Genomic DNA, 23,921 nt, shown 5'->3' with positions numbered 1-23,921 from the left:
CACTTTTTTGATTTTATATTTATGTACAGTTTATTTAACAATAAACTTTTTTTTAAGATATTCAAGCGACTCCGGATGCGCGTAATCCAGTTGGCGAGGCGACCACGTCGAGAGGTTATTACACTGCACCTTGTCTATTCATATTTGCATTGAAGGTGTTATTATTTTAATTTGTTTAATGTACGCTGTTAGGTGTGGATGATAATCTGGCTACCCAACACATATTCGAGCCTATCCTTCCAGGCATTACAGAGGAGTCCTTGAAAGGTAAGGTAAGACACTTTTTTGATTTTATATTTATGTATAGTATATTAAACAATATACTTTTTTGTTTTCAGATATTCAAGTGACTCCCGATGCACGTATGTCAGGTCGCGAGGCGACCACGTCGAGAGGTTATTACACTACACCTTGTCTATTCATATTTTCATTAAAGTTGTTTTAATTGATCAATTTACGCAGTGAGGCCACTTGCGGAGACTGTGACACTGAAAGAAAAAACCTCGCTGGCGCGAGTTAGGGCATCGATGCTCGACCGTTTGCCAAGTATGATTCGAGGTTTTTATGCTGAGTATGAGAAGTCGTACTACGGGCCCATGGCGATCGCAAACTCGCGTGTCACTTTCTCTGTAAGCATTTACAATGCTTTTAAATTTGTTAGAGAAGTTATTTTAAAACATTGAAAAACTTTTGTTTTGTTGTATTCAGCACTTCGGCGAAGCTCTCCATTGATTGCTTGAGATGCAGATCCGACATCCTGAAGTGATGTCGCCAGATGTGTCGTTGATGGACATAGATTTCTACAGTTCGATGTCAATATTGGCCGAAGATAGAGATAATGTTGTCAACACAGATCTGGTGGGGAAAGTGAAAAGCAGTGATCCAAAATGGCCTTGTATCTCGTGGGAGAAGGCACGAAGAATTCTCATCCCTGTCTACAAATATAGGCGCTGGTTTTTGCTTAAACTTGTTACAGGGGTGAATAAGTGCATTATATATGACTTGCAGCGAAGGCACGATCCCAACTTCAAAGATCTGAATGAGGAAATAGAGCCTATACTTATAAACGCTGCTCGTCTGCTATCCATTGTCGAGAACAACCCACACCCCGAGAGGCCATGGAATATAAAGCTTCATGATGAATACAGTGCCAAGATTATACAGTAAGTTGTCCAATTTCTAATTAAAATATAAAAAATTTATTATATTTCATGATTTTATAAAGTAAATAATAACTTTTTATTTTATTTTATTTTTCTCAGCGAAGACTCTGGAGCATTTGTATTAGCCGTTGCTGGATACTCTTTGTCTACGAAGAGTGCGCAATTAGTACTAACTTTGGATGAAAAATTAGTATATGAGTTTAGATATTTTTTAGCTTGTAATATGTTCCTTAATGATTGGTCATTGTTGTGATGTATAGGACAATTTTATGCAATTACTGGACACACGTTGTTTGTTATTTGTTTGTTTTGTTATCTAATTCCATAGTATTTTTTTTTCGACCACTCTAGTTTTTTGGTCGACCAATCTTTTTAAGATTGGTCGACCACTGTGTTTTTTGGTCGACCCCCATGAAACATGACCCTGTGCTTTTTGGTCGACCATACAAATATGGTCGACCACTCTCTTTTATGGTCGACCACTCTTTTTTTTATGGTCGATCCCTCATTTTTTGGTCGACCACTATTGGTCGACCATACAACTATCGTCGACCAAGTCTGTGCTTTGGTCGACCACAGTGCTTTAGGTTTAGGGTTTACAAGTGTCACGATATGAAAATTATGTCATATGTTATAATTTAAATTTGAATCAATCTCAAAATGATGTTATATTTCAATTAATTTGAATCGTGAAATCACAATTACGTTACAGGTGTCACGATATGAAAATTATGTTATATGTTATAATTTAAATTTGAATCAATCTCAAAATGATGTTACATTTCAATTAATTTGAATCGTGAAATCACAATTACGTTATAGGTGTCACGATATGAAAATTATGTCATATGTTATAATTTAAATTTGAATCAATCTCAAAATGATATTACATTTCAATTAATTTGAATCGTGAAATCACAATTACGTTACAGGTGTCACGATATGAAAATTATGTCATATGTTATAATTTAAATTTGAATCAATCTCAAAATGATGTTACATTTCAATTAATTTGAATCGTGAAATCACTATTACGTTACAGGTGTCATGATATAAAAATTATGTCATATGTTATAATTTAAATTTGAATCAATCTCAAAATTATATTACATTTCAATTAATTTGAATCGTGAAATCACTATTACGTTACAGGTGTCATGATATAAAAATAATGTCATATGTTATAATTTAAATTTGAATCGATCTCAAAATGACGTTACATTTCAAAAAATTTGAATCCTGAAATCACAATTACGTTACAGGTGTCACGATATGAAAATTATATCATATGTTATAATTTAAATTTGAATCAATCTCAAAATGATCTTACATTTCAATTAATTTGAATCGTGAAATCACAATTACGTTACAGGTGTCATGATATGAAAATTATATCATATGTTATAATTTAAATTTGAATCAATCTCAAAATGATGTTACATTTCGATTAATTTGAATCGTGAAATCACAATTACGTTACAGGTGTCACGATATGAAAATTATGTCATATGTCATAATTTAAATTTGAATCAATCTCAAAATGATGTTACATTTCAATTAATTTGAATCGTGAAATCACAATTACGTTACAGGTGTCACGATATGAAAATTATGTCATATGTTATAATTTAAATTTGAATCGATCTCAAAATGACGTTACATTTCAAAAAATTTGAATCCTGAAATCACAATTACGTTGTAAGATATAATTTACAGGTGTCACGATCTGAAAAATTATGTCATATGTTATAATTTAAATTTGAATCAATCTCAAAATGATTGAATCGGGAAATAATTTACATAATAAACAGGCTAATAGTCGACCATCCTGGTCGACCATTAGGCTAATGGTCGACCATAAATGTAATGGTCGACCATCGGGCTAATGGTCGACCAATGGGGTTATGGTCGACCAAAAATAAAAGATTGGTCGACCATCAATCCAATGGTCGACCATCGGTCTAATGGTCGACCAAAAATAAAACTTTGGTCGACCCTCAGGCTAATGGTCGACCATCCAGCAGCATATGATTCTATCTTTTGCTGAATTCGTCGATGGAAGGAATTCTGTTTTGTTTTCTTCTACCAACTCTCTTCTCTACCAAAAGAGGCAAGACCAATGGAAAATTAATGTTGCGTGGCCATTCATTTTCTTCCGGAACAGGGTAAACAGTCTCTGAGTAAGCCATGCACCATGACATCGTAGAATAGTACTCTGAACACAGATCATATATCTCAATCTTCGCTAACCAACTGGCTGCAATGGCATGAGCACATGGAATTCTATCAATATCAAATACTCGACATGTGCATCTTTTTGATTCCAGGTCCACTATGGCCGAATGTCCATGGCCCCTAACATCAAACTCCAGACGACCTAATTCAAAAACTTGCATTCCATGGGCATCAGTGAATCGGCTACGAAGAATCCCCTCGATGGCAGGGGTCAGATTAATGTTACTTGCAATTGAAGCGTGGCGATGTCGGGCAAACCAACATGAGGCCAGTTTCTGCAAAGAACCTAAAAGTGCAATGATTGGCAGCTTCCTTTCTTCAAGTAATCTAGCATTGATCGACTCAACCTCGTTTGTCGTCATAATATTGTAACGGGTCTTTGGACAATATGCTCGACTCCATCTATCAAGTGAATCTCTCTCGTCCAAAAATTGCGCTGCCTCAGGATATTTATTCCTAAATTCATTATATGCATTATCAAACTCGAAAGGCTTATAAATTTTTGCAATGTGCAAAATCATTTCGGTTGCACCCTTCTTTTTGCATCTAGTTTTCGGGTTTTGGGATAAATGCCACGTACAATGACCATGATGCGCATTTCTATATACAGTAGAAATCGCATTTATGATTCCTTGATGCATGTCTGAAATTATCACCAATTCATCCTCGTCTGGTACTACTTCTAACAACTTCGTCAAAAACCAACTCCACGAAGAAGTAAACTCGACATCTACGATTCCCCACGCCAAAGGATATTGGTGATAATTTCCATCTTGTGCCGATGCCACCAGTAAAACACCATTATACTTTCCCATTTAACCACGTACCATCAATTGATACAACTTTCCGCATACTTCGATATCCTCTGACGCATGCACCAAAGGCAACAAACATTTACTTGAATCGATTTTCCTCGTCGACAAAAATGTCTGTTATGCTTCCTCGATTCATCTGCTCAACCATGTGCAAATAACAAGTCAATAAAGCAAAACTCTTCGTAGGACCACATTTCAACATATTATCTGCTAGTTCTTTCCCTTTCCAAGCCTTGTAGTATGATATATCAGTATTCATACTATTGCGCATCATCGTCATCACTGCTTTTGGTACAATTGGCACTGGATGACCTTGGAAATTATCCACCAACATATCACGAACAACAGCAGAACTCGCTCCACGGATTTTTTTTCGTCTCCCAGTCAAACCACATGTGTGTGTATTGCAATAGGTCCGAACAGAAATTGCATGTGAATCATTCTTAATCTTTGAGGTCCAGATTCTCCACTTACAATCAGACACTACACATTTTACGGCGTACACTTTTTGGCTACTTTTAACCGTCTCAAATTCAAAGCAAGCTTCCAAACTTATTCTAATTATCTCTTTTTTCACTGCTTCTCGGTTTGGAAATTATTGACCAACAAACAAGTTTGAACCATCAGTGAATGAAAATGTGTCATTATCAATATTCACATCCGCAACCAAATTTGCGTCAACACTTGCAACAAGATTTGCCTCGACATCGTTTGCGTCATTACGTGCTTCATCATATAACTCGTCTGTGTTACTACGATCCACATGCATGGCATCCACGTTATGTGCTTCGTCGAAAAAGTCAGTGATGTTATTACAATCCACAGAAACAATATTCAAGTGAAAATAATCATCAAAATGTCTCTGTTCGATAAAATTGCAATTGTTTTCGTGCACATTATCAAAAACATCAACAGAAGCAGCACGTTCAATTTCAACTTGAAGCACTGGCCTACTTCTCGGACAACCAAGATAAAAATATGCTTTCAAATCATGGTCATTCTCTATGTAAATCGGTTGAATGTTGCACGGCAAATCTAGAAGATAACTCATCCTCAACATGACACTATCTTCTAATTTTCCAGCTCTATATATTTCACTTTTTAAATTTTCAAAATCACAAATATCATCGTCCACTGGAATAGCAACAAACTTTGCATTTGGCCCTGCATTCCATTTATATACCAGCTCCTCATTTTCCCATTTCCCATCGAAATGAACAACAATAACTGTCGGCATATCTACAAAATTCACCAAAAACATATGATAATTAGTCAACAAAACATATAATAATTAGAATGGGCAAATTTATTAAATTATAATTATAAAAAAAGACCACACTATGTCCACCCGCAATTTGTTCGGTCGACCAAGAAGTATTCTTTCTTGGTCGACCAATAAGAATTCTTTCTTGGTCGACCAAGAAGGAATTCTTCTTGGTCGACCAAGTTGAGGAAAAAAATTTCTTCTTCAACTACAGACTTAATTTTCGGCGAGGTTAATTTTCGTAGATGGCTAGACGAAGAAAACAATGAATTGGGTTCAATGGAAATGGAGAAAACTTACCGTGCTCGTTTTTTCTTCAAAAGGAGACGACTTGGTCTTCAAATACAGAAGAATCGGGCAATAGATGTAGATATAGATCTGAAGAATGAGCTTGTCAACTTCTCTTTAATGTAATGCTGCAGTCGTTGATGTGGTAGGTAGATGAGGTTTTTACATCCGTAGACTGAGAAGAAAGAGAAAAAACGACAACATAACAATTAATTTATTAAGTTTACAGGTTTTACAGTTCAATTAAGGTTAAATATAATAATTAAGAGTCAACTCCTTCTTTTTTTAAAAAAAAAAAGTCAGAGTCCTTTTTTTAAAATCTTTTCTGTATTAATCTTATTTTTTTAATTGTCCCGCCCCGCTTAACTTCAAAAATGGATTAAAATAATTGAAAAAAATTGAAATTTTAGTATCGTATTCATATTATTGATCAAGTTTTGATTTTCATTCAATAATTTGTTTTTTATTTTATTTTTTCTTTCAAATCCACTAAAATCATTGAATATTGTTACTGCCACCGATGTTATTTTACGAGATTCATACGACGATCTCACGAATCTTTATCTGTGAGACGAGTCAGCCCTACCGATATTCACAATAAAAAGTAATCCTCTTAGCATAAAAAGAAATGTTTTTTCATGGATCAAGATTCAACCCACGAAATTGATATGTGAAATCGTCTCACAATAATTTTTGTATTTTTTCTTATGTCTAATTTTTAGGATGTTAAAATCCAATTTATCATTATTTTAATTATTTGATTTGATACAACAGAAAATAATTAAAAAAACATAATTTGTAACTGTATCACTCGAAATTGCAGATATTTAAATATAATTACGTAAACAACAGAAACTAGTTTTTTCAGGCAGCATCATTTATTTAATTTATTTAATTATTAAACGAATAATGAGCTGTCTCTTTATATTACATATTGACTACAAAAATATAAAGTAAATTAAGTCAAATTCATGAAAATAGGAATTTTCATGATATAATTTATTTATTTATTTGACAATCGTGTAAAGAACATTTAACTAACTAAACATTGAATAGTTTATTTAAAACTACACAAGAAAAATAACCTTTCTTTTTGTGGATGTCGTCCAGTTATTTATTGCAATTAACGCGGTTTTTATAAGTAAGGCTGCGGAAAAAAAATTAGAATTTAATAATTATGCAAAAAAATTATTCACGGTCACTCCCAAAAATATATTTTTTAAAGAAAAATTAAAATTCCCAAATTGATGCTTATTATTATTTATTTAAATTATATATAATTTATACAATAAAAAATCCAATTACATTCTAATAATGGAAATTATAATAATTCCCACGGTTGTAGAATGTGACAAAGTGTGGTACTCGGTTTGGTCGACCCTACCCATATGGGTAGTGCCCCAAACCATTGAGGAGTTGACGAAAAACACACAAGTGTCAAGCCGTAAGGTTACTATAGCTTTAATTTCTTGATTGTGTGTTTTTTCCCCTTTTCTTTCATCATTTTGAGTAAGTCTCTTGTGAGACGTTCTCACGAATTTTTATCTGTGAGACGGGTCAACCATATCGATATTCACAATAAAAAGTAATATTCTTAGCATAAAAAGTAATAATTTTTCATGGATGACACAAATAATAGATCTATCTCACAAAATACGACCTGTGAGATCGTCTCACACAAATTTTTACCCATCATTTTTTAAGAAACATTTTGTCATCATGATTTTATTTCATGTTAAAGAAAATCAAAAGATTTCCCATTACTACCAATATGATGAAATATTCAAACATCATGATGAAGCCACATGCAAATTTGAAAGATGTATTGCAACATGGGCATTTAGTGGCTAGCTCAGCCCTCTACACAAATAAATAAGTAGATAAATAAATAGCATAAAATTTATGTGAGATTGGATCATATGTCAATTTTACAAGATAGATATCTAATCTGATATGATTCATGAAAAAATAATTATTATGACAAAAATATTGTTTTCACTTTAAAAATTATTCAAGTCGACTTGATGCAAGGAAAAAAATATGTGAGACTGTCTAATGTATTACACCTACTCAATAAATACGCGTGTGTGTAAGTACATCGATAGGTGTATGACGAAATATGTATAAGATGTTTTTTGTTTTGTATTTTTTTTAAAGCAAGAGAAGATTATTTTGTCTTAAAAACGAAGTTGAAGAAGTGCTTCCTGCAAAAGATTTGTTGGGCCAAATTATAATTACATCACTGTGACTTATGAGATATCCAAAAAAACATATAACTATTTTTCAAATCCCTTGTTTTTTAAAGTGAGAGACTCACATTATCTAATGATATTGAAATACTGTGAAAAACACTCGAAATGTAGCATAGACTAACCCAAGTAATCCTTATTTAATTTATGCGGGGATTAAGTCCATTAAATTTTCATCCTAATCTTCATCCCCACTTCAAATAATCTACAAATGGTAATGAGGTATCCGAATTTGTCATCATCATCCCCGATCTGACGTGAATTAAATCAATATCTTGATCACCGTTTCAAATATCAGTTGAATTAACCAAATAAATCTTCAAATTCAATTAAAAAAATTGATACAATAATCCAATTACATATACAAATATTAATATTACTTAAACAATATAAACTTTTGTAATTCACGGTTTTAGTAAACAAAAAATATGAAACCATATAATTATCATGAGGTGACGAGTTGGATCATGAACGATATTTGAATGTTAGGAATTTGAGTTTTCTTTTTTGTCAATTATTAGGAAAAATCATTATTATTAGTAGTAATAATGATATTATCATCAGAGATCTTGTGACGGGTTCAAAGATAAAGATAACATTATCATATTCGTCTCTTATTTGTCTCCATAGATTTGAAAAATTCTCAAACCCGCCCTAATTTGGGGACCCATGAGAAATTGTAATCCCTAATCTCATTCGACTTACCTAGATACATTTATTATTTATACTAACGAACGACGTACACAAGATACATATCTAAAATAATTACCAAATGCTCATGATTTTATTCATTTCTCTTTTCAGATTTCATCATTTGCTCGCTTTAGTAGGTGAGCATGTTTCTTATGAGACGATCTCACGAATCTTTATCTGTGAGACGAGTTAATCCTAACGATATTCACGATAAAAATTAATATTCTTAACATAAAAAGTAATATTTTTTCATGGATGACTAAAATAAGAGACATGTAAAATACGACTTGTAAAACCGTCTCACACAAATTTTTGCTTTAATGAATTTGTATTTCCGTTAGGCCCGTGCTTCGTATTGCTTTGTACACATGGAAAACTTATACATGGACACAAAATATACACACACAATTTGTTCAAACATATCAATTCCGTACAATTTTAGTCACGTGTTTTCTATATTATTTTTACCATCGTCCAATGTAGAATATTTTTGAATTAAAATCATATTGTATAATTAAACCGCTAATTTATTATCTTACACCGATGCACATTTATTCCATCCANAGACAATTAACATGAAATTATTTCAATTTATATGAGTTCAAATATGAAGTTTTGTTTAGATTTTTTTCTATGTAAAATATGGATTAACTTGAGGACGTTTTTAGTAAGGTAAGAAGGTTAATTACTGAATTAAATATTTTGGTAAAGGTAGTTATTATAAGGGTCTCACACTTAATAATATAGTATAGATAGTATAGATAATATAGACGTATCAGATATGAATTTATAAAATTAATTCTTACAACGTGCCTCTGATCATCATATATACCTTCGGGAAAATGTAAAAAATAAAATAAAATCGATTTGTAGGGGAAATAATCAAAGGATTCTTAAATTTTTATACAAAAAACATTCGAAAAATCGTTTGAATGATAACCGTGGTTACTCACTTCAATCGGAGCGTTATCCATGAACTAATTATCGAGAAATTTCAAGTTGCTCTTGAATGTATTGTTCGAATAGTGTATCTAAGAGTCTGACGGATCTCACGTAAACCAAATTCAAATACGAGAAATGTGTTAAATTGAATCGAGTTATATTTTTGGTTTGTTTGAAATCGAATGAGTAGAATATGAAGCTGCAAGAAAAGCTTTAAAGGCAAAGATAGAGTCCCTCTCCAACCCACCTGCAATATTCTGTGCCCCCTCCCTGCTCACATTTATGTATCATTCCCACCTTCTTTATTGCCACCACCCACTCTATTTATTCCTCCACCAACTTTTCCTTGTTTTAGATTTTGATTTTTCCACAATTTTGTGTATACTTTATATTATACATATATATGAAAAATATATATATATATATATATATTGATGTGTATAAGATCAATTATTTGGTGGGTTAATAAAATCACTGTTGATGTCTAAAATATTGATTATGTTTGCAGAAGTCCAAGCTCATTAGACGCTCTTAAAAATCTATAAATAGAGGAATTTTCAGACAATTCAAGGGAGGCTATCATTTTTATAAAAGTTTTTTTAGTTCTCTGAGTTTTCTTTGAACTGTTTATTGACTTGAGCGTCGGAGTGTCTATGTCGAGAACCTTATCGGCGCCCATTTAACGAGTGTTCGTGACGCAGGTGACGCCCCCGCAAATTAACTGTATATTTCTTACGTAGATCCGTTTACAAGTCAGGTGAGCTCAATTACCGGCCAAGTGGATCAGTTTACTAACCAGTCGGATCTCGCGTCCACAGTCTACTTTTAGCTGCATCATATATATATAATTAACTGAAATAACTCTATATATATATATATTAAAAAAGATATTTTGTGAAAGTTATTTCAGTTAATTGCACTGTGGAAATAATTATTTAGTTGCCCATTTTCCGTTCATAAAAATGTAGCCCTATCTAAGCCATTAAAGTGCCACATGAAAGTTAGTGGGCAAGGTATCATTGTCATTTATGCAAAAATTCTTGTTTTGATATTTAAATAAATGACATCTTCAAAAACAAGAAAGTTTAGATTATAGAACTTTATGATAGTCGGGCAAAATCTCGGATACTTGATTGTCAAAACAAAAAAAAAACGCTAAAAATTATATTTGATTTAAGGTTATGATGTAAAGTCTTTGTGCAAAAGTATATTAAATTAATAAAAACGAAAATTATGGTAAAGTCGTAGTAAATATTGTGAGATTAAGTTCATAAACGAGTTAGTTTATAAAAAAATATTATTTTTAAACTTATTTTTAAATAAAAATTGAATATACCGGCTTACAAATAAATTAGTATAAAATAATTATATTTTGATCCATTTTCGTTTCCCTCGCCTTATTTATTTTAGTAGCAAAAAAATCAGAAGAATAAAAAAATTTGAGAGGAAAGTAAGTGCTTTAAATGCTTTACTGACTCTCCTGTCGCCGGGAACTCTCATTCTCTGCACTTTTCCCGGCGGATTTGGCTGTTTTGCACGCCATTGAAGTTCACCCAATATTCCGGCGAAGCTTGCCACATTACTGAGCTCATTAGTCATTTCCCTTCTCTCGAGATCGAAACTGCTCCTGTTTTGCTGCCTGCTACTTTACTCTCACTCTTTCTTCCGAAGTCTGACCTCCATTTCCCATTTTTCATTCTCTTTCTGGTCCAGTTCATTTGGAATTTTTTAATTATTTTCTGGGTTCTTTCGTGTTTTTCCTCAGGTCTCGATTTCTAGCCGTTAAAGTCGTTGCAATCGCAATCTTTGTATGTATATGCGTTGAATTTTTTTACAAGTTTTTTAAGGTGTTTAGGCAGTATAGTTTGTGTCTTGAAGAATTAGAGGAATTTTTTAAGAATCATCAGTCGTTTCAGCTACTTTTCAGACTCGGCTTATGCCTGGTTGTTTCTCCTTCAGTCGTCGAGCTCCGTTTTTCAGTGAACAAGGATTCGTCCTCATTGGGTTCCATCAGGCTTCACAATGTCTTAACCTTATATGAGCATCGTGGCAGTTTCTTGAAGATGAGAAATTTGCTCTTTGTTTTCTCTCTCATTTATTTTTCTCCATTTTTGGTCACATCTTTTAGCCCCTCTTTAAATGACGATGTTCTGGGCTTAATCGTGTTCAAGGCTGATGTCAAGGATCCTGATGGCAAACTAAGTTCTTGGAACGAAGATGACAATACCCCTTGTAACTGGAATGGCGTAAAATGTAACCCCAGATCCAATAGAGTGTCTGACCTTGTTCTTGATGGCTGTGAGCTCTCAGGAAAGTTAGGCAGAGGCCTGCTCCGTCTGCAGTTTCTTCGAAAGCTTTCGCTTGCTAGAAACAATCTTACAGGTATATTAAGCCTCAGCCTTGCTCAGCTTCCTGATCTTAGGGTCTTGGATTTGAGTGATAATGGCTTCTCTGGTTTGATTCCAAGTGATTTCTTTAGCCAATGTGGGTCATTGCGATCTGTTTCCTTGGCTCATAACAAGTTTTCAGGCATGATTCCTGAGAGTTTGAGCTCATGTTCTATGCTTGCTTCCCTCAACTTTTCGGGTAATCAGTTTTCGGGTGTGTTGGCTTCTGGGCTCTGGTCGTTGCCAGGGCTTAGGTCTCTTGATTTGTCTGATAATATGTTAGAGGGTAAAATTCCAAAGCTCATAGAAGGTTCGAACAATTTGAGGGCATTAAATTTACGTAAGAATCAGTTTACCGGTGAAGTCCCTCATGAAATCGGGAATTGTTTGCTTTTGAGGTTAATCGATTTGAGCGAAAATTCGCTTTCTGGATGGCTTCCAAGCACAATGCAGAGTCTTGCTTTGTGCAATAGTTTAGTTTTACACAAAAATGGATTTGTGGGAGAGTTGCCCAAATGGATTGGAGAAATGAGAAGCCTCAAGACCCTTGATCTTTCTGCAAATAGTTTTAGCGGTCAAGTCCCCGATTCAATTGGGAAGCTGCAGTCGTTGAAGATTCTCAACGTATCCAGCAATGCCCTCACGGGAAGCTTGCCCGAATCCATGAGCAGTTTTGTAAACCTTCTGGTGTTTGATATCAGTCATAATTATTTGATAGGAAATCTTCCTTCTTGGATATTCAATATTGGTTTGGAGAAAGTTGTCTTCTCAGATAACAAATTAAGTGGCAGCATTGATACTGCCATCGATTCTTCAACTGAAAACTCTCGTAAAAAGCTTTTGATTTTGGATGTGTCCCAGAATAAGTTATCTGGTGTAATTCCATCTTCTGTTGGGGATTTTAGCAGCTTGCAGTTCTTGAATATGGCAAGTAACTCATTCATGGGCAGCATACCTGCAGATATTGCTCAGTTGAAGGCCTTAAGTGTTCTTGATTTCAGCGAGAATCAGTTAAGTGGCAGCATACCTTCTGAAATTGGAGGAGCCATCTCTCTAAATGAATTGAAACTGGAGAGGAACTTGTTTGGTGGAAACATCCCTTCGACAATTGAGGATTGCTCTTCCCTGATGATTTTGTAAGTTTTATGCTTGTAATGTGATTTGACTTTATTTATCTTGCAACTTGTCAATATTGTGGCTTTTTTCAGTATTTGTGGTTAATCGTCTCTGATTTAAGCCACTCTATTCATCTTGTTACTGGCTAAAGATGTTTCATAGTTGTGAAGGAGAACATTTTTCAGTGGTTGTTTTCGTCCTGCTATGGTGGTTGAAAATGATATAGATCATTGTACAATCTTAGACTGTTATTTAGTTTTGTGATTACTGTAGGATGATATCTTTAGAGCATGCCATTCCTGAAATAACTTATTCTGAAGAAATTTTCTTGGCGAAAAATCTTGATTCAAAACCCCTTAATTGCCAAGTTGTTCGGGCTCTACCATTCTAACAGGAGTTCCTATTGAATTTTGCTGCGTTTTGGCAGGTCTCTTGCTCATAATGAAATAACGGGATCAGTTCCCGCATCTCTTGCCAAGCTTAGCTACCTTCAAATTGTAGATTTTTCGTTCAACAAGCTGACAGGAACACTACCAAAGCAGCTGGCAAATCTTGTTCGCTTGCAGTCGTTTAACATTTCCGAGAACCAACTACAAGGTGAACTGCCTGCTGGTGGTTTCTTCAACGCCATTGCACCATCATCAGTATCAGGAAATCCATCTCTTTGTGGGGCAGCAGTCCATAAAAGTTGCCCTACTGTCCTTCCTAAACCGCTCGTACTCAATCCCAATTCTACGGATGATGGACCAGGTATCAACCCCCAAAGTTTTCGTCATGGGAAGAAAATTCTCAGCATTTCGGCCTTAATTGCCATTAGTGCGGCCGCTGCTATAGTCATTGGTGTAGTTGCCATAACTGTTCTGAATTTCCGTGTACGGTCTTCCACTTCTAATTCGGCTGTAGCTCTTACATTTTCTGGTAATGAATTTAGCCATTCACCGACTGGAGATGGCGATTCTGGAAAACTTGTTATGTTTTCAGGAGACCCCAATTTTAGCACTGGGACGCATGCTCTGCTCAACAAAGATTGTGAACTTGGCCGTGGGGGATTTGGTACGGTCTATCGAACTATTCTTAGAGATGGGCGTTCAGTCGCCATCAAGAAACTCACTGCTTCGAGTCTTGTCAAATCCCAAGAAGATTTTGAAAGGGAAATGAAGAAGTTGGGGAGAATTCGTCATGATAACCTCGTGGCACTCGATGGTTATTACTGGACCCCATCACTACAGCTTCTTATATATGAATTTGTCTCAGGTGGAAATTTGTACAAGCACCTACATGAAACATGTGCTGGAAATTACCTCTCGTGGAATGAGAGATTCAATATCATTCTTGGCTCAGCAAAAGGGTTAGCTCATTTACACCTGAAGAACACAATCCACTACAACTTAAAGTCGAGCAATATCTTAATTGACGGCTCCGGTGAACCTAAGGTTGCGGATTATAGCTTAGCAAGGCTATTACCTATGCTGGATCGATATGTTTTGAGCAGCAAGATTCAGAGTGCCTTAGGCTACATGGCGCCGGAGTTTGCCTGCAAAACAGTGAAAATAACAGAAAAATGTGATGTTTATGGATTCGGTATATTGGTCTTGGAGATAGTGACCGGCAAGAGGCCTGTCGAGTACATGGATGATGATGTCGTGGTGCTATGTGATATGGTTCGAGGAGCATTAGAAGAAGGCAGAGTGGAGGAATGTGTGGACAGTAGGTTGGAGGGGACGTTTCCTATGGATGAGGTGATTCCGGTGATGAAACTAGGTTTAATCTGCACGTCCCAGGTGCCATCGAACAGACCCGACATGGCAGAAGTGGTTAACATATTGGAGCTGATTAGATGCCCTTCAGAAAGCCAGGATGAATCTAACTTCTAGGATCTCAAGAGATGTATGAACTAAGAGTGATCTTGCGCAAACAAGAATTCGGTTAGTTTATTTTTCAAGAAGTGATCAGATGTAATTCTTGGAATTATTTTGTTCCCATTATGTTCTTTTCACCCCAAAAGAAACCCTCCTGGATTTTGTAATTTATTGTCAAGTTTGAACTTCATTACAAGTCCTTTTTGTTGATTCCAACTTGGTTAAATCTCTAATGATCATACAATAATCAGCGCTGTAAAAAACCATTTTGTTTAATGCTTGCACATGTTTTAGACCAATCTGCGCCCTGTTCTTTTTCCACGTGGAAAGAGGATAAAGTTGACATCTTCAAACCAGCCAAAAGCACAAATTCACACACAAAACACACATTGTGTATATTAATGTATATGCTGTGACAGATTTCAATTATAATATTGTTTTGGCAAGTCAAAAGCAGAACTCGATAGTCTGGCCGCAGGGTTATCAAGATTCTGATTTCCCCACTCCCCCAAGCGAATGAATCTGAGTTGCGAATATTAAAATAAACATAACCAAAGAGAATGGAGAAAACCCATAATAAAGAAAGGGAAAAAAGGGTCAAAAATGGAAATAAAATACAAGATGCTGTCAGTGTATATGTAACATCAACTTCCCCTTTTGAATATTCAATTTGGTCAAACATGCTGGAGGGATTCAAGTGCGTTTTTAATCATAGATTTATGAATATGTATATATTTGTAATATTTTATTTGATGCATAAGTAATTTAATGTAGTTTTAATTGTATTAAAAAAATTATATTTAAAGATTAATTTTCATTTCCCGCTCCATGAGTTTCAATCCATGGCTGTATTTTTGTCTTTTTTTTTTTCTAGAGTTTTAATATATTTTTTTATTTCTTTCCGATAGAATACGACACATTGTTAGGTTTTTATGCCATCGAAATTCACGTGCTTTCTCCTTTTTTCCTAGCGTCATTTTCTTGGATTGAAACCTATCCGTTTGCATTTTTGTCACTTCTTCAAGATTTGTACTTTACCAACTTTTAACAATACAAATATATTATACACACCTCAAATATATGCCGAATGTTTATCTATTGTGTCTAACAATAAAGTGATATTTATTACACTACACGTGAGTGACGGAGCCACAAAGAACAATTTTTTATAAAAAAAAATTAAAAATTTGTATATTAGGTTTGTGATAATTTTGGTTTACTTAATATTAGTTCGGATGACTCAATTTCAAACATTAAAAAATTCCATAGTTTAAATTATATTCCGAGTAGATTACTGATCATGACTCCGCCATTAACACCATCCATATATATTCAAGGTGTTTTTCTATGTTTTTCTCCATCAATATATAATATTTGAATGCCCATGATGTAGTGTTTGAAGTGCACCACTTCCAAAATATACTTATTTTGACTTAAAATTAGCGACCATAGAAATCATGGTCCCTTAATTTGTATTTACACTGTCATTTTTATTACAATTTGGGCACGTTTATTATATATGTGGGAAGATAGAATTGGAATTCATGGATTCGATTAGTCTTGTTGTTTATATTAAAATAATATATTAAATCTTAAATCAACATTTTATTTATACTCATTAATATTATATACAAAGTAAAATATATTACACAATTATTGAGTGAACTTGAAATATTAACATGAAATGATGTAAATATGTAAATGGTGAACTTGATGCTTATGGTCTTATTTATCTAAACAACAAAAATACATATAAAATATATGGATTTGATCAAATTGATCAATACAACCTTATATTCTCGAATAATCACTCTTTTCTGCTTATTTGCGAATTTGTTAGATGAGTAGTTTTTACTTACACCCGTGATTTCATAACTACTTGCTTTTGAAATATATCTACAAAATGATTTTCTTTTTTAAAAAAAATTTAATTAAAAAGACTCGTCGGTGTATGTTCTATAATTGATATAGTCCTGGCATCCCACTGATTTCTCAATCATTAACGGGAGATAACTAAGTCTTCTTGATTAATCATAGGATTATTTTAGCCTTGTATGCAAAAATATTGACAAATCTGACTAATTAACCATTATACATTCATGTTTTTTTTAGAAAAGAAACCTTAGCTCCCAACGGATAATGGTTTGATTTTCTTACCAATATTTTATTTTACAAATTTTTTAATTAAGTAAATCATATTAGACCATTGATCAATTGTTTGATTTTCTTACTAATACTTTATTTTACAAATTTGTCACGTAACGTTTGTCTAATATGATTTACTTAATTAACATAATTTGAAATTAATCCAATAATTTTTCATCGAAAGATAACGGCTGCGAGTATGGGTGAGCATTCGGTCGGTTCGGTTAACCGAACCGAATCGAACCGAAATATTTAGCCATAATCGAACCGACCGAATTAATTTTCATAATCGAATTAAAATCTGTTAATTCGGTCGATTGGTTAGAGAAGTGAGAATGAGATCAGATTAGAATTAAAGTTGATTTTAAAATTTAAAATTAAAACATATATAAAAATTTATTAAATAATAATATTTATTATATCGGTTAATTCGATTAACCAATTCACGGATTTCCGAATTGATTCAATTCCATCTATTAATTCTATTTTACCAAAATGTTGATGAAATCCAAACCCTAACTTAATTTAAATCTCTCCAGAGTTCCTTTGCCATTGTTTTTCTGAACTCCGGAAATGGCGTCTGAAAAAATCGGCACGGTCCCTCCTCAGCAAGTTCGTAACTCCCTCAGCTCACACTCTCAAGCGCAGATTGTGTTCCCGGCGGCTTTCGCGTGTGCCCCGCAGCCTTCACACCTCCGTGCCTCTACCGTTGGTGACCCTAAGACCTCCACCCGCGAGCTTACTTCCAGCTTCCTTGATCACCAGCCCCACTACTTTCATGCTTCCTCACTTCAAGCCGCCGGGTTCCGCCACCAATGGAATGCTAACTGCCGCGACTCAGGTGGAAACGCTTCGGTGGATGATGACGAAGAAGATGACGACGGCGGTGATGAAGAAGAGGAAGAAAATAACGTGGAGAATCTTCTCACCGTAGCCCAAATCAGTGACGGAAACCAAGAAGAAAGGTTTGGTGCTAACAGTAGTACTCAGAAAAACAAAGACATTACTGCCGTGGGTGAGTTACGAATAACTTTTTGAAAATGGAACCTCTATCTAATTCTTAGGGTTTATCCGATTTATTTCTGGATTTTTAAATTCTGTTTATAGCAGAAATCAAAGAGGGGAATGTCAGGCAGAGCGGTAAGGAAAGAAATAATGGGATTCAACAGGACGGTGGAATGAGAAACGCCGAAGGGGAAGTGTACTACCCAACATACTTGAACCAGGCAGATGGTCCAAGTTCTTCGTCGGGACAGAAAGATACTTCGGGGATGGAGAATGGATGTACATTTAGCGGGAGAAAGGATAACTTGTTTTTAAGTGAATCCTGGGAGTCCTTGAGGGGAATTCTGTCGGATGCTCTAACGTAAGATTATTATTCTTCCATATTCAAAATGGGCACTTGGGTTTGGTATGGAAGTTTCTTTAGTGTATGTGTGTGATCGAAGGATTTATAGAAACTTTGTTTGTGATTTCTATGTTTCCTATTTTTTTTCATTTAGAGAATATGATGGCTTATTGTATAGCTTATGCGTTTTGGAGTATGAGGTGGAAACCATATCGCCTTTTTAGTTTTTGATGGTATTTATTTATGTATTGAGAGGTTAATAGTTTTAGAAACTTGGAGTATGTAACAAATGGACCTTTAAAAAGTTAAATGGATGAGATTTCATTTTTTGCAAGCATGGTCTTGCTGTGATTGATAGGGTGAATTATATCTGATGATTGATACCTGAGTTTGTCCTGTTATATTTGTCTCTTTATAGATTTGGTTGAGTGAAATGATGGAGAATATGTTTGTTTGAGTTTTCTAAAGACTCGGTATTAAAGTGGACCGTTGGGACTTGTAGGACATAAGCCCGATATGGGAGCCCAAGGTGAACAGACTAGCTTGTTACATTTTTGAGTCACTCGGGCTTATTAATTGCTCCACAATTACCTATAAATATGACGTGGGAGATCTAACAGCACTCACATCTTGAGAGTCCACACCGACGACAATTTATTGGATAAATTTCACTCACCGATCGACACGTGGAGCAAGCACTTAATACAAGTTAAAATGCGGTCACAGTATGGAGATTAATTTGATGGTAGTTTTTACCTTGATTGTCCCTTCTATCATGTCCTCTCAACCAGAGCAATAACGTTAGGATCGAACAAAACAATATCGTTTGAGCATAAGATCAAAAGGAAAGTTCAAATCCTAAAAGCTAGTATATTAGGTCAGAGGACCCCTCAAACTTATTAGTCATTCCATAATTGTTTGTGGAGTCAATATGAGTAATGTCTAACTTATACAAAAAAATATGAGAATTTTTAGACCGGGTTGAGTTAAGGACATCTCTGAATAATCTGCGCTCCTCATATTAGCATATATATGATGTTTATCACACCTAAAGTATGCACAGGCTTGGTAAATTTTTCAGTGGCGATAATGTATGCAGGCTTGTCTGGCCCAACACTGACACACATCTAGCATGTTTTAAGTCTTGTCCAAAAGAAAAAAAAGAAATCAAATTCTGAAAGTGAATCGGAGACGGCCAAATTTGTTTCTGAAATATTTACGATTATGAAAACGATAACATATGCATACATGCATATAATTGAATAAATTAATGAAAAGTAGCAGTATTCAACATGAAATTCCATGATACGAAATAATAATATCAGATCTATATTTTTCTCTTCTATTTTGTCTTCGATCTTGAAGAGTTCAAGCAACCACATCTAGCTATTCACGTCATTCAATGATATTATGGCTTATTCTTGTTCTCACTTGGAAGCGAAGAGCACTGATGAGAGGAAATGATAGTTTCATATTTAAGTGAAAGTAAAGGTAAGTGGTGGAAAAGATAGTGGCACAAATGATAGAGCAGAATGGTAGAAGATAAGGGTTTTTGGACTTCTAAATTGTTGGTTAAATTGGCTGGATTTGCTGGGGGTTGAAAAATTTCTAATGGATAAAAGCCATGGGCGCTTAGATCCATTAAATTATTGTCTCAAGTTAAATATTTGACTGAAATGCTAAATATTTTGGGGTGTATGTTAGTCTAAATATGTGTTTGTGATGCGGCCTCTAGTTATAAGCAGAATTTCCAGAAGCAAGGAAAGAAACAGATATCGATGAAACAATACACAACACAAGGTAATACCGATGTTACTAAAACTTTACAGCAAATAAGGAAGATTTACTTGCAACAGAAATTATATGCCACTCCTGATCAAGAAGAGCACTCTCTTCTCGCCCTAGAAAAAACGGGCAGACACATGATAATATTTTCCCATAACCGCTATCTGCCTCGGAAACTTCGACATTTATGCACTAGACTTGGCGAAAGTTTCACTTTTTGTTTACTTTTAGCCATGTTCTCTGAATCATTATCTTTTCGGAATGATCTCATTGCCACAATGTTTGTTCTTTTCTTTGGAGCTTTAGCTTTGTTGCGTAATGCTTAATATTGCATAATAGTTATGAGAAAACTGAATCTCGACTTTTCCGCGATAAATGTTCTTAAATTATCCATTTCATTAAAGTAATTTGCCATGTAATATTCTCGAGAGAGAGTATCTGAATTCAATTTACCATATTTAATTTATGTTAAATCATCTCTTCACAGCGGCAAACTTATGGATGATGCGATGATACTGCCTTGTGGACATTCCTTTGGTAGTGGTGGTATCGAACGAATAATTAGAATGGTAAGATCGGAAGTTCCTAATTACTTTATTCTGTTTTCTCACTTGAGATGATGGATTTCATGCTACGTCATTGAATTCTAACCTCAACTATTGCAAAATATGGATAGTCATGTTTCTAACTATTTTATTGGCAATTAAAAAATTATTTGGTTGAAGTCCCTTGTTATGGCTAGTCCTGAGACTCACTCCCACTAGATAAGGATTGACTATTCTCGTTAACTTCTTTAAAATACATTTTATATTAATTTTCTGTATTGACATTTATTTCAATAATTTGTTTGGATAACCAGTGACATGAATTGGACGGATGACTTTCAGATGGGCATCTTTTCTTCGGTCCAGTGACGGGACTTTAGTTCTCTTGCGAGGCTCCATTTTGCTACTGAATCTAGTCGCTTAAAATCACTTTTGTTGCATTATGTCTGACTGATATTCAGTATCTCACAGGATTCATCATCTTATTTGTTCAAATGTGTAATCAAGTGGTAGTGGCTATGTTCTCTACTCTTATTTATTGTGATCATGTTACTGTTATTTATGTCTGAGATTCCTGTTCAGTTTTCTATTTATTTTTATTTGTTAGAAATGAATCCAATAATTCTTTACCATTTTTTCTAGATTGGGCTATCTGTTATATGGCATCCTTTGTGGATATTTGTATTTTCTCTAGTAAATAAATGAAATTCTCTTTCAACTATGTTTCTAAATGTATTTTTAGAAAGCTTGCTGCACATGTTCGCAACCAGTATCAGAGGACTCAGTTGCTCCAAATCTGTGTAAGTTGAACTATTCTTTGTATATTTTGAAAAGTTGTATCTGTTTTGATGAGAAGTACCTGTTTCACGTTCTCTTCTTAGCATGTGTTGTAGATCCACAGTTTCCCATAAAAAAAATGTGTTGTAGATCCATGCATAGGGCTTGGAGATGTTATTTGTACAGTAGTTTGTCTGTGTTTTTAATTCTTTTCTCAGAAATCCTGGAAAGCTAAAGTTTCAGTGCTCTGCTAATTGTATCAATAGGCTACAGTGAAACAATACTTATACTGTGATTTTTTCTTTTATTATGTGTAGCTATACGCTTAGCTGTCCAGGCGTTCCAAAGGGAAGAAGAGTTGCAAGTTAGCCTTACATCAAAACGAAGAAAGGAAAGATATGGCATGATTTGTCAGAATGTCCGTGGTCCTGACTCTGTGTTCTTTTTTTTTTTTTTTTTTTTTAAAAAGAGAGCTCCTTAAATTTGATTCTGGATATTGTGAAACCTATCTTTTTGTGGAACATAAGGGCCAAGCTGATTATACAACATATTTTACTGTGATTATGTCTGTGTTTTCCTAGTAATGCTGTTGTCTCTAATTGATGTTCATTTCATTCGCTTTTGTAGGACAAGGTAACCTATAGAGATTCTATGCTTGCAGATCACTTAAGAGGAATAGGTGTTCAGTTTCCTTTTTCAGTGACTGACAGGGTTGTTATAAAGGTTGTGGGATTTAATTTTTTTTTTAAATTTCATATAAATCACTCTATTAGCAATGTGTAAACTACTGAGGAAAACTGAATCAGGGTAACAAGAGAACACTCCACATTTTGTGGGACGTGAGGCAATTGTTACCGCACAATGCTTGAATGGATGGTAAGTCTCTTTCTTAATAATGCGGTCCCTCACTTCCTGTAAAGTTTAGTACAGTACATGCCTTTCTTATTATGAGTGTATAGATAATTGCATGTTCTTTGTGAATGCGTTAAATCAGATTCCTAAAAGGTGAAAAGCCAATCCTAATTTTGTATCTTAAAGGAGGGGTGAGAATGGTTTCAAAAGAGATTCAGAACGGTAGAAAAATACCTGACTGACAAGTCCTCTGACTAAAATAACGAGAATATCGTGCAATCTAAATTTCAATAAATAAGTATTTACTGCATTCTCAACTTAAAAGAATTTATTGTTGTGTTGTGGGCGTGTTAATGGTTTCCCCCTTCAAAAGTTGGGAAATTTGGCATATAACCATTTTTTGTAATATAATGTCTCATAGAGTAGAGTGATTTGGAAAGCTTTCTTTTACTTTTCTACGTGAACTCCGATTTTGACAAATCATAACAAATCAAATTTTAGAAATGCTTTGTTTCTTATAAAAAAAAAAAAAAAAAAATTTAGAAATGCCCTGTCACTTGAAATCTCTCTAATAATTAGTTATACTTCATAAATACCCTCTTTACTTTGTGATTAGACATTTTACTATTTTTTATGGAATAAATTTAACATGTTATAAACTGTTACATTGTCAACTCTTCTGTGGAACTTGGTACGAGTTTTTGAGGGACAATTTTAGTTGGATCAAAATACACTACAAGTTGTTTTCGAGGTTGCCTGTACAAAGTTCTACAAAGGGAAACATCCTTTTAGGTATGTGCTAGAAACAGTTGACTGAGAATAAGAAGCTGGATGAATTGTGCATCGCTAGTCATTATACAGAATCACAGATCATCCACAAAAAGATTGGAAAAGTGATCTTCAGATTGAAACATCACATTTTGTTTGGACGATGCTAACCTGCTGGCCAATCACCAAAGCACTTTGCTAATCTAGTTTGTAGGTGATTGTGGTGGATACATGTGTAAAAACATGATTTTGATAACTGGGATACGGCGGAAGAATGACAGCTAGGTTAAACAAGAAGGGGTGGAAGCTAAACTTACATTTCTGAATTGTTTTCACAAGACACTCATGTACTTTTTTTAATCGACTATGAATTGTCTCTTGCGTCAGTCAAAGTCAATTGCTTTACCTCATCTGATTTGGAAAAACTCATTTTACTCATTGTCCACCACCCCGTTTACCTCACGTCGCTTTGAAAAGCTCCTTTTACACATTGTGAGCTTCACCTATTTTGAAACTGACAGGTATGTAGTAAAGACGTTGGACAATGCAGAAAGTGTGAAACTGCAGTATCGCTCGCTTGCCAAAGTTGCTGAGAATCCATTGCACGGCAAGACTATGCCCACCTGGCTGTAGAGTCGAGCTCGTATATATCACAGCGTACATATTGGATTCGAACTTATGACAAGTCTC

At 34.5% G+C, this 23,921-nt stretch overlaps 2 protein-coding genes and 1 pseudogene across 2 annotated transcripts; 2 read left to right on the top strand and 1 right to left on the bottom strand.

Moving 5' to 3' along the window:
- Positions 1 to 3,196: 3,196 nt before the first annotated feature.
- On the bottom strand, positions 3,197 to 4,213 carry LOC140977732 (uncharacterized). The gene has a single exon (XM_073442475.1). The coding sequence runs from the start codon at positions 4,211 to 4,213 to the stop codon at positions 3,197 to 3,199; it is 1,017 nt and encodes a 338-aa protein (XP_073298576.1).
- Positions 4,214 to 11,508: 7,295 nt separating this feature from the next.
- On the top strand, positions 11,509 to 15,227 carry LOC140977036 (probable LRR receptor-like serine/threonine-protein kinase IRK). Its single transcript, XM_073441559.1, has 2 exons — positions 11,509 to 13,172; positions 13,580 to 15,227. Exons 1-2 carry the CDS (start codon positions 11,713 to 11,715, stop codon positions 15,024 to 15,026), a joined length of 2,907 nt encoding a protein of 968 aa, XP_073297660.1. The 5' UTR covers positions 11,509 to 11,712; the 3' UTR covers positions 15,027 to 15,227.
- A 2,454-nt stretch (positions 15,228 to 17,681) lies between these two features.
- LOC140977039 (U-box domain-containing protein 62-like) lies at positions 17,682 to 23,877 on the top strand (annotated as a pseudogene).
- The last annotated feature ends 44 nt before the right edge of the window (positions 23,878 to 23,921 follow it).

The sequence above is a fragment of the Primulina huaijiensis genome, chromosome 5 (genome assembly GCF_012295235.1).
Source record: "Primulina huaijiensis isolate GDHJ02 chromosome 5, ASM1229523v2, whole genome shotgun sequence".
In the NCBI taxonomy this organism is placed as follows: Eukaryota; Viridiplantae; Streptophyta; class Magnoliopsida; order Lamiales; family Gesneriaceae; genus Primulina; species Primulina huaijiensis.
The sequence above is the reverse complement of the archived record's forward strand: the minus strand, read 5'-3'. Positions and strand labels throughout refer to the sequence as shown.

What these genes read in the sequence shown, in the direction of transcription:
- LOC140977036 (XM_073441559.1), top strand. Translation starts at nt 11,713, where the DNA reads ATGAGAAATTTGCTCTTTGTTTTCTCTCTCATTTATTTTTCTCCATTT. An exon ending in TGCTCTTCCCTGATGATTTT is followed by an intron (nt 13,173 to 13,579) that starts GTAAGTTTTATG and finishes GCGTTTTGGCAG; the next exon opens with GTCTCTTGCTCATAATGAAA.
- LOC140977732 (XM_073442475.1), bottom strand. Translation starts at nt 4,213, where the DNA reads ATGGGAAAGTATAATGGTGTTTTACTGGTGGCATCGGCACAAGATGGA.